This window comes from Pygoscelis adeliae, unplaced genomic scaffold, assembly GCF_000699105.1.
Source record: "Pygoscelis adeliae isolate BGI_AS28 unplaced genomic scaffold, ASM69910v1 Scaffold21, whole genome shotgun sequence".
In the NCBI taxonomy this organism is placed as follows: domain Eukaryota; kingdom Metazoa; phylum Chordata; class Aves; order Sphenisciformes; family Spheniscidae; genus Pygoscelis; species Pygoscelis adeliae.
The window spans coordinates 4,701,995-4,714,062 of NW_008824243.1; the positions used below are offsets into that span (position 1 = coordinate 4,701,995).

At 36.2% G+C, this 12,068-nt stretch overlaps 1 protein-coding gene across 1 annotated transcript in view; it reads right to left on the reverse strand.

Moving 5' to 3' along the window:
• Window positions 1-12,068, reverse strand: part of FIP1L1 (factor interacting with PAPOLA and CPSF1) — a gene marked incomplete at its 5' end in the record, with an annotated part of 46,280 nt that overhangs the window by 11,531 nt on the left and 22,681 nt on the right. The window contains 5 exons of the mRNA XM_009335147.1: window positions 1,544-1,599; window positions 3,395-3,449; window positions 4,017-4,043; window positions 9,499-9,652; window positions 10,716-10,809. Of these exons, the coding sequence (XP_009333422.1) occupies window positions 1,544-1,599; window positions 3,395-3,449; window positions 4,017-4,043; window positions 9,499-9,652; window positions 10,716-10,809 (386 nt within the window). The remainder of the gene's footprint in view (window positions 1-1,543; window positions 1,600-3,394; window positions 3,450-4,016; window positions 4,044-9,498; window positions 9,653-10,715; window positions 10,810-12,068) is intronic.

Sequence of the window (12,068 nt, forward strand, 5' to 3'; positions counted from 1 at the left end):
CAGAAAAAGTGCTGGAAGAAAAGGCACTAGGCATGGGGCTGGGTGGCAGATGCACTGAAGGCAGAGGCAGTGACTGGCAACACGCAGGGTCCTGCACCTGGGTCAGGGCAACCCTCAGTATCAGTACAGACTGGGTGATGAATTGATTGAGAGTGGCCCTGCAGAGAAGGACTTCGGGATACTTGGTGGACGAAAAATTAAATACGAGCCAGCAATGTGAGTTTGCAGCCCAGAAAGCCAATCGTATCCTGGGCTGCATAAAAACAATTGTGGCCAGCAGGTTGAGGGAGGTGATTCTCCCTCTGCGCTCTCGTGAGACCCCACCTGGAGTACTGCATCCAGCTCTCGGGCACCCAGTACAAAAAAGACATGTTAGAGCAGGTCCAGAAGAGGGCCACAAAAAATCATCAGAGAGCTGGAACATGTGAGGAAAGGCTGAGAAAGTTGGGGTTGTTCAACCTGGAGAAGAGAATGCTTTGGGGAGACCTTATTGCAGCCTTTCAATACTTAAAGGGGTCTTACAAGAAAGATGGAGAGAGACTTTTTACCAGGGCCTGTAGTGACAGGACAAGGGGCAATGGTTTCAAACTGAAAAAAGATAGGTTTAGATTGGACGTAAGGAAGAAATTCTTTATGATGAGGGTGGTGGGACACTGGAACAGGTTGCCCAGAGAAGTTGTGGATGCCCCATCATTGGAAGTGTTCAAGGTCAGGCTGGACAGGACTTTGAGCAACCTGATCTAGTGAAAGATGTCCCTGCCCATGGCGGGGTGGGGTTTGGACTAGATGATCTTTGACGGTCCCTTCCAACCCAAACCATTCTGTGACTCTATGTTTATTTTATCTTCCCAGTTTGGGCTACGTCAGGAAGAAGCTGACATCTTAGTATTGCTATCACTCTTTTGGCTCAAGAAGCAGAGCTGTGCTAGGTAACGGTTCTAAACTCACTGTAGGTTCTGTGGATGTCCATTTGATTGCACATAATGAAACTTCTATTTTGGTTCACTCTTACTATCAAACAAGAAAGCGATGTTTTTCAGCTTCAAATTTTTTCCATAACATTAACCAAAAAAAAAGAAAGACTGACTTTGCAACAGGTTATCTGAAGATTATAGTATCTTAGACAAACAGTTTTTCAAAGGAGAGGTACATCACTCAGGATTTCTCAATGATTGGTCTTGCTGGTTAAAATTCTGATGATATCTCGACAGTACTTGTTCTCCTGCTTCTAAATCCTACCAGTTCTTGGAAAATTCTCCCTGACTTGTGGTCCATATTACAGTGTATTATTTTTCAAAATCACAGCTCTGCAAAAGGAGCATGAAAAGATATCCAGCATACAAATAAGTAAGCAAAACAATAGTATTTACCAACAGCTGTTAAATTTGCAACAGCACGTATCTGTTTACAATGGTAGGCAATGAGCTGTCATAATGAATTACTGAAAGGACCTGTTTAGTCTCTTAGCTAAAATCCTGGTGAGTCTATCAAACAATTTGATATAGCACTACTCAAAATTTTTAAAGCCAGCAAGCTTACTCACCACTGCCATATGAAAATGCACGAACAGAACGACCATCATAGCCAGAAGAATGTCCACTGTTGAAAAGAAAATACATGTAAAAATCCAGTTTTACCAAAGCTACCTCCATCAATAAATATATACTTTTAATATTATTCCCCTTAATTCTTACCACCATAGAGACTAAAACAAAGTGTTTGTTATAAACGGATTTAAGTCCTCAGTTTTGAACATTACTAATTATGGAAGCTGTCTAACAACAGAAATATTTCATATTTTACTACAGGAGGTGAAAACAGCATTCATTCTTCTTAAAATTTAAAACAAAAAACATCCATATCATCAAAGCTGTTCTTTTGTATTTTCAATGAATTTTCTATTCCAAATGTTTCTTGTATCATGAGATGTTTCTGCACAGATACTGAGCTTAACCTCCAACTGCTTTAAAGTGCTTCATTCATGAATGAAGCCATTATCATTCTTTCTGTTAAAAAGTAGATATGTGAGCATATCTAAGAAGAACAGGTGGGCTTCAAATGTGTAGTTCTATAAATAAACTATTAAATTAGCTACACATTTTCTAGGCTGACTTCTTTCAGTGGTAGCCAACTCAAGTAGGTAAAAACCAGAAAGGTTAAAAAGGATGATATGTGCACAGGACATAATTCATACATATATAATTCTTTCACAACTTTTAGCACTTCCTACATAATTTGAATGAATTGTATTTGCAGTATTTAACCTAAGTGTTATTTCTGTTCTTGAAGGCACTTTAACATTAAAAAATAAGTTTTGGCTTAGCTTAGTTTAAAAACAAAACAAAAACAATCATAATGAAAGGCCAATACAACATCTTAACATTTAAAAGTATGAGACTTAGTTCCTAGGTTCCACAATAAACTTGATTTTTTCTCATCATGTTTCAGAAACTATATAAATATTCACTATAAGTAAATGCAATGACTGCTGCTTAACAGTAAGAAGCAGCAGTCACTCACAGCAACTGTCAGTATGAAATAATAAATTTACTTTCATGCACATCAAGTGCATCCAGTTAGGGTTTTTTTCTGAATTAAATCAGATGAGGATTTTCTCAGAGATTTACCATCATCATCCTGTAGCATATATGTTAATAGAATTTTCAATTTCAAAGGAACAGATGTGTGCACCTTCTGTCAGTGAAACCCAAAGGACTGGCAAGAGGCTTGCACCATCTTCTTAAGTGAGCTTTGTATATGACTTGGTTTTGGCCTCTAGCAAAATATAAATACTTTTCAAGGACTGTGCTGGCCAACTTTTTTTTTTCTTTTACATATACATATATATACACACACATATAAAAAAAAAGTATGCATATACATGTATATAAAAAAGGTAGTGAAAAAATACTGTTAGGCCTATTAAAGCTGAACACTTAAAACAAACACAATAGAAATACAAATTTAGATTCCATGGAACTCTGGCACTTCCTATAGCTTATGAGGGCTTGAATCTGTGGCCAAATTGTTTATTTGCATTTATAGAAAAGGATACAGTAGCTGACAAGTATACAGTTCACTTAAATAAGCCTTCAGACTACTAAAGAATACTTTAACAATCATTACCTTGACTTTGTTCTTAATTCTTGGCATTGATATAGTGTCATAACTCAACTAAATTAGTAAGTGGTCAAGTAACCTACTCAAAAAAATATTAAGTGTCAGGCAGGTGAGACTAGTAACATTTCTGTCAAAATAGTGTAAAAATCTGGAACTGTCTCCCCACTCCCAGATAAAATCCATAAAACACTGGGTAGTGTAAGAGTCCTTACTAATTTATTTCAGTTACAGAATACCGACCTATTGCTTTACAAGATTTCAAACAGATAATCACCTTTCTATTGTGGGTATGAGGGAAGGTGGAGGACCGCCAGGTGGTGGTGGAAAGCCTGTAATAACAAATTAGGTGAGGGGGGAAAAAGAAAAAACCCCAAAAACATAAACACATAAAAGAACTAAGCTAAGCATACAATGGAAAACAAATTCCAGAGTACAACGCAAAAATTGTTTCTGTGTAAATGGGTGTTATTTGTAAGACTGAGAACTACCTAACAAAGCTTAACAAAAGCGGAGTATTAAACATTTATTATCACTGCTTCAAACCAAACACTTTATCATTCTTAAAAATACAATAATTCAGAAGCATAGGAAAATTCCTGAGTACCTAATAATACTTAATAAACAACAATCACAACTATTTTCTGCATATCTGAAAAAAAAGAATGGAAAGAAAAGAAGGAAGCACACATCTGAAACTGGCTGATTAGGTCTACTAGTCAACATTTTCATACATTTTCTTTTCTGCCTGGCATCAAAATAACTGAGCCTATACCTATACATATAGTTCTGTACTTATGAACTTTTACCTATATAACTAAAAGGAAGTTGGTAAGTTGCACACCAGTTAAGTTTTCATTTCTTAACCAAATATGGAGAAAAATTCTAAGCAAGTTTACCTGGTGGTGGCACTGTTATTGGTATACCTAAAAAGACAACAAATAATATATCAGTTATAGTAGTAGTTTATGTTTATTATCTGTAGATCTAAAATCAGATTGAGCTATCACCACATACATGATCAAGGGGAATGATAACTTACTTCCTGTGTCCTCAGATCAAGATCTCACACTAATACCAATTGTTAAGATTTTATGCAAGCCTTGCAAAATCTGGCTTTTTATTTAAATTCCTGTTCTTCAGGATCTTACTTAATTAGAGACAAAAATAATGAAGATGATTCTGGGTCTCAAGATCAGAATTAAATCCATAACCTTAAAACGTTTAGCATCCAGAAAGAAAGTAACATCCCACAGAATATATTTGCTTTATTTTATATTCCATGACTGGATGAAAGGAAACGCAATTGGCCTCTGACCTTTAATAGCTTAGTATAGGAAATAGTAAGTCCACATGGACAAAATATTCTAGCAACAGTAAGCATTACAGACTTTTCAGCCAATGCTATGCCACACTGCAATTAATCATTCAGTTGCTCCTTGGAGGGGAAAAAAATTTGTTTGGTACTCTATTTTCTTGTAAATATCAGAGAAAGGAGCATCCTTTAATACAAACACATTCAAAAACTGTTCTAACTTTTCCGGTTTTCAGACCCAGCTTAGCTGTTATGAATCTAACTAAAAGCTGAGAAATTGTTCCCAACTAAATCAGCTGACCTAACAAAATATACTGCCTCAACATATAAACCTATCTTATTTGATTATGACAGGAATGATTACAAGGCAAAAATCATTCGTACACTTTAAAGGACATTATCTTCTCATACTTTGCAAAGAACTAGTTTTACCTCAGTTGAACACACAAAACACTGTTACATGAAAATAATAAACTGGGCTAAAACAATATCGTCAGAAAATAGACTACTTTACCAGGCATAAAGCTCTTTCAGTTATGAGCAACTCTGCTTCCATTAAAAAATAAGTACTTTCAATCTGACAACTCACTTCAAGACTTGGGGGGGGGGGGGGGGGGGGGGGGGAGAAAAAAAAACTGCCACGTGCTTTCATCAGTTTTGCCATAACTACATAAACATATAGACAGAACAGCAACCAGACCCACTTAAATTAAAACCCATCTCATTCAAGTTCCAGACTTCTTCATTCAGAGAATATCCTAGATGTGCTGGCCACTGCATGATTAATTTTATGTATATATCACTATAGTTCAACATGAGAACTAAAAGACTATTGTATGGCAGCAACATTTAACTACACCTACATATTATAATGTCTAGAAACGCCAACTGCTCCCAAATTGCCTTGGCAGAAAGACAGAAGGAAGGAATATGCAAGCTGAGGAAGAGTAATCAGTATCAGTGTTCACTAATTGCTGGTGATTTTACTGACTTGAATTCTTACCAGCATTAATCCTATAGGATTAAACAAATTGTGAAACAAAATTGAGGTTGCTGTCCAATCCTGAAGATTTAAAATCTAATCTCTCAGCCAAAATGTAAATCGGGAGACAGTGAAGCCCAAAAGCCAAATTTCTAAACTGTATGAGCCATTTTCTCTTCACCAGCACACAAGCTTTCCAATGTGCACTATCGTTGTTAAGAACACTGTAAATCACACCTTAAAAAGTTTGACACTGTAACATTTAAAAGAGCAAACATGCCTAATGAAAATTTCTGAAAGAAAAGGAAGACTGGGAACTCAAACTATTGCATAGCTGAAGTATTTTCTATTCATCTTTTTTGGTTAATTGTCCATCTTAATAGATTCTTCATGAGCCAACAACATAGAAAATATATATATAAAAATATATTAAAAATACCTCTTAACAGCAATGTTAAGGAAGCAAGCTAGAAAAATATCAGAACTTCTCTCAAATTGATTAATTTATTAGCTCTACCTTATGCTTAACAAAATTTCAATTGCTGCACTAAAAACTGTATGTTGTTAGCACCGAACATGGCTCTCAGCACTATGCACAGAATTGCCTGGAAAGCAATCAGCAAACACTCTTTACAAAAAGGAAGAAATGCTGATTAAACAATTAATATATTCCTCAGAATTTTATCTTGTGCAGAAATACAAATAAAAATCTCATCACACAATTAAAAGCCAAATGAAAAATTTCACTTGAGAGCCATTCAAACAAAATTAAGACAGACTGAATACAACTAATATCCAGAGACCAAACGTTCAAATAATTTTAATGAATTGGTTAACACAGAGCATTACACTAAAAAAAAAAAAAAAACCCACACAGGCATTTTTTCCTCAAAAAACCTTTAAGAACATTTAAAAAGTCATGATTAATGATTATATAATTTTAAGACAGAAGCTAATTTACTTGATGGTATCACAATGGAAGAAACATTCTCCTACATTCCAAGTTATCAAGTATGACTAAAAAGATCTAAACAAAGTTTTTTTTCCTCACCTTCTTCACTAACACACAAATGTGACAGAAAACAAGAAACAAAAAAAACCTAAACTTCAGTTAATGGAAAATTAAGAATCTCTTCACTCCTTTGCCTTCTACTAATGCAGTGTATGAAAATATACTTGAAGGGTAATCAGCCAATTACTTCTTCTGAGAAAGAAAAGAGACTCTGAAATACTGAATCATTTCTTGCAATGTAGGGACTAAACTTGAGTACCAGTGCAAGAAGGTGACTTAGTGTAGATCATATCACGTCCCTACAACACGTTGTACTGCCACAAAGATACACCTGGCCTAAACCTAAATATTCAGACTCGTGTGTCAAAAGCAATCCAAATGGCATTAGTGCAGCATTTTACCTAATGTGCTCAAAATTGGTTTCAGGACATTGTATACCACCCTACTAACTCAAGGCTGATAAATATTTACAGAAAACCAAGTAGGTTTTACTGAAGGAAAGCAATGCCACGTGTGCTCCACTTGCAGGTTAAGGAATCAAACATGATAACGCTGCCACAGCTTAACAACATACTGCAAATTAGCTGAACTGTGTAATAGCCCACAGCAATGTAATATAACTCAACTTGGTGTAAAAACTACTTCTGCCACAGGCTAAACTAAGTCAAATTCTCTCTGCTTTATCACAAGATAAAAAGTACACGCTTTGATTGCTGGGGCTGAGCAGACAGATGTACAGTTACTTGCTAAGCCCTGGTATTAGGGCTGCCTAGGCTGCCCTGCCTAGGCAGTCAACTTCCCAAAGTTATGCAACAGAAGTTCAATACTTCAGAGTAATTTTTAATATCGAAAATACATGTCACATTTTAACTACACTCTTAAACCAAAACACATAAAACAACTTTTAAAGCCGGTTAAACAGAAGCATCCACATTCTTCTTCAGATTTAAATTACTCCAACATAGCAATAAAGCAAGCAAACAAAAAACAACACATTTTTTGCCACAGCCAGTGATCTCCTTGGAGTATTTGAGAATTTTCTGCATTTGGCCCTTTGAATCGTTCCAGGACTTGTTCCTCAAAAAAAAGATTTGAATCGCAAGAGTGAGTGAGTTCAGAACAAGTGATCTAACTTCAAAGCAAGATCCTTTTTCAAAGGGGCTTTTGGAGGATGTTTTATATTTGGAATACTTAGATTTTCTGGCAAGTAGTCCCGGTTTAATATTGGGTAAGAGTAGTTTTTTTCCTCCTCGTCCATTGAACCTAGGAGGGATGGCAGATTCTATTTTAGGAACAGCTTTGAAGATAAAGAGTTGGCAACTGCACAATTAAAACACAGGCCTGAAGAAACCAAATCCACAGCTCTTAATCGTTACTTTTGAACCTACTCGAAGCACGGAAGGATGTTGAAGGAGACCTTCTGAACAAGTGTATGTCATAAACCTGTCTGTAAACCACAAGACTACAGCCAAACCTGCTTGCTAGATCAGTAACACGTGTGGATTTCTTTCACCTTTAAAAGCTCAACAGGTGAGGGGTTTCACAAGAACAGTCCAGTACACCTATATGACATCTCTGCACCAAGTGCGTTTGGGGTGTCTGTGGGGGTTCCTCTCATGCTTTTAATAACGTACAATTTAGATCACCTTTTCTGTACCACAATTACAATTAAAATAATTACTTTCTAAAAACTTGCAATGCATTACCTATATTATTTTATCAGAAAAGTTTTAATGCAGCTTAAAACTACAGTTATCATTAGCGTCACGTTCCTCTCCTTTCTGTCCCCTCTGCAGTAAGGAAACATAACAAAATTGCCAGAGCAGTAGCATATTCTCTCTTCAGACACCCCATTTTCTATGTTTATGCACAAAAGCTTGGAAAAGGGCACAGAATTATTTTCTAGGTTGCACTATTTTGTGTATGACAATCACTGATGAAGGCCAGAGCTTGCCAGGCAGCAGGAGTTAATAGTTTTAAAATCGTCAGCAACAACTGAAGAAAGCAACCTCTTCTATGAGGATTTAAACCCTATAAAGCCCCACACAAAGTTGTTGCACAGAAATAATAATGTTACTTCCTTGCTTATACGTAAGAGTATTCACAGAGAAACTTTTAAAGGATTCCCTATGCAAACAGAATAGCAAAGAAACTGCTCAGCATGATTTCAGAACAAGTCAAGCAAAAGAATGCAAGGAACAAAAGGAGAAAACAAGGAAAGGAACTCCACCTGAAATCAGTCTCTTCTATAAACAAATCCTTCACTTTCCTATTCAAATACTCCCCAAAGTTTCTCCATCTATTCTCATTTCTCACTGACCATTCTTCTTAGTTCCTTGCTAAGTCCCTTTGAACTTAATTCCTTAAAATGACAACACTCAGGAAACTGCACTATTTGTGCAAATGCCCATGATGCTCCCCCCAGTAAATTTCCATAAATATCAAGTTTCAGTAAATATCAGTAAATTTCAAACCAGATTTAACAATGAGAAGACTTCTCAAAGAGCTTTGATTCATCTAAGATTCACAGACACAGGATGCTGGATAAAAGCACCAGGCGCTAATAAGACCTCTGACTGAAAAAAAAGGATATGGCACAAATGCAAATCTTACCAGACTTTTGGGAACTCACACATACTATGAGGGGAAAGGGGAATTAAAGCTTCTGCTACTGCTTTGACCTTAGACATCAGAGAATCCAACTTCTGACACAAATTCATGGTATGCCATACTTTTTAGTTCAAAAGTTTGTAGAATGATTTGTTAACATGTACTTCTCAATAGCATTAACAGTAGTTGAATTACAGAAAACAACTTCTCACTTCGAACATTTTCAAGGACACAAGATGCATCATTTAGTCTTAGGCAATTATTTACTACTTGGGATTACGCTTACTGAAGTTTATGTTTCTGCCTTGCAGATATATTTAAGAAAAGAGTAGAACACAAAATTCTGAAATTTTGCACATATAGCCAAATGTGCATGGAATGTGCTGTCTTTAATTCATTATCAAGCATTTGATGACAATGCATCTCTCATTTTTCACATCCTATGTAGTGCAGGATATTTACCTGGTGGGGGAATCAGAGGTGGAGCAGTACTGACAGTTGGAGGGGGTGGGAGGAAAAGAGGTGGTGGAAGGTGGGTAGGTGGAGCTCCTGGAGGGAAAAATGGAGGTGGCTTGGTAAAATTGTCTACTTCAGGATTAGATCGTTCTGAAAGAACCTGTAAAATATCAAACTATAGTTACAATTGCTATGTCAACAGGGTAGAAGATAGGTTTCCTCTCTTTCGAGTAACTACAACAGGAAATTATTACTTATGCACCTAAAGAGCCATATTCAGATGGTTTAAGTTCTATCTGCATCCCTACGTTCAGTGTCCCATACCGGCCAAGCACCTCTGAGGGTCTAAGAGCAGCCAACAGGGAACAACGAACATAAGATCTGAGAGGGAATATAAGCCGTCTGAATATGGCCCAAAGCACCATCTTAAATTTATATATAAAGTAAAATATTTAAAAAATCAATATGGAAAGCATGAAAAAACCCAAGACTTTAAATTACTTAAACACTGTGAAATCAGCTGAAAAACACATGGCAGTGTTTTCACTATAAGCACTACAATCCGTTGTTATTTTCGTTGTTTAACCTTAACCTAAGTTGGCAAGGAAATGCAGCCAGGGCATCAAGCAACCTTGATTCTTTTCCACAGGTAAGTCAGGAGAGAAAAAGTGTATTCAATCTTAATGCATTTAGTTGTTTTCTTAAGATAATCCAAGCCCGTAAAGACTAAAACCATAAAGATTAATCTTACAATTTATGGTTAAATAATTCAATATAATTTAAAAAAAGAAGTACTATCAACTATTTATTCCTTCACAACTTATTTTTAAAAGACTGCATTTCTCAAACTGCATACGAAAAGGCTTTCACTTTCAGCATTAGTGTCTGGCAGGAATAGGGGAGAAATGGACAGTCAGTTTAAATATTTCTTTGTCACTTAGTAAACAAAACACTATCCCATGCAGGAGCCAATTATGTCTCCTGGATTGTAAGTCTGCAATATTGCTCATTTCCTTTCAGTAAGAAGTATACCAAAACATTTATCTGTTGAAATATATAAAATATTTCATCTTAATATATTTCAATTAACTGCCACAACTTTCTTCCTGAACTTAAAGCTACTTCTGTATTACTCATTCATATATACTGAAATGATCAGAAGCTATTGGGAAAGCAAAAATGTCTTTTAGTCAAAGGTAGTGTGGAAATCTGCAGTGTAAAACCTGTATGTTGCTGTTTTCGTTAGCACGACGTCGTCCTTCCACCCTGCTGATAGTGATGGTCTGTCCAATCACATCTATTGCGCCAGATAATCGCCTGCAACACAGGACAAACCAGAATCAACAAGCAGAATTAGAAAAGGAAAAAAAAAGAATAATAAAAGAGAGAGAAGAAAGTCTTATGGACTTCTCTCATTCTAAATGCCAGAAGTTCTTTCTCCTGTATAAAACATAAAAGACCATTTCTGAAGAACATTAAATGTGATAAATTTGCTGAACTATGCAAGTGTGTGTAACGAAACAATGCAGCAATAAAGACTCCTGTAGGACGAAGGCTGACTCTCCACATCCTCCTTCCATCCCCTACAAGATAATAAAGCTACACTTCCGTTACTGATAAAAGGAAAAAAAGGAACAATACAGTAAGACTACAAAAAACCTCAGTAAGAAAAAAATATATTAAACAGAACTTCTACAAAAATCTAAAGTAAAATGGTTATAAACTGATCATTGGAAATAATTTCTAAATGGCAAGAAACCATACTGGAGGATTCCACAGAAGATCAAGCGAAGGTAAGTTAGGAGGCAGAAATAAACGTAAGCCAACCCTACCATGCATACTATCGATATAGCACCACATACTGAACAAAATCAGCTTCCAGCTCTGTTATCTTGGAATACGCAGCCTTAATATCAAACAGAAAGTATATGAAACTAGTAGACACTGACTCTTAAATTAAATCTTGCATGAAACTCAAAGGAATCTTAGACCAGCCATTCATACTTCTGTTCCTCAGTTTTCCAAATGCAAAACACCTCTCTCTCTCAAACACCTCCAAAATACTTGCATAGCTAAGCACTACGTTCACCTTCTTTAAAGAAACCGGCAACAGAGCAGCACAAGATCCACCTCAGTCTCCCTTACAACCCCATCAGGCAACAACAGAACATAATGTAAATTAAGAACACCTATCTTAGAAGTAGTTAGCAATGGATTTTTAGAGAAAGATGACAAGAAAAGTGACATGCATATACACGTTCTTTCCCTCCCAGTTTCTGCCAATCAAAAATTTAAGGACTTCCCATGCAACTGTCTTTAATAGCCCCTGATTAACTTGCATTTGCACAATCTTTTTTGAACACACTTTTACTTTTGACCTCCACCGATGAGATCTGTCTCAGCTATTTTTTTGCCTGACAATTGTATTTGGTGCCCTACAGTCCTTGTGTTTAAAAAAAAAAAAAAAAAAATCCCTGTTCTCTGGCAGTGTAGTATTTGTGGTACTTCTGTTGTATCTATTCTCAGCTGTCTCTTTACTGAGCTGAACTAGTCCACATCTCTCCTCATACAGAAGA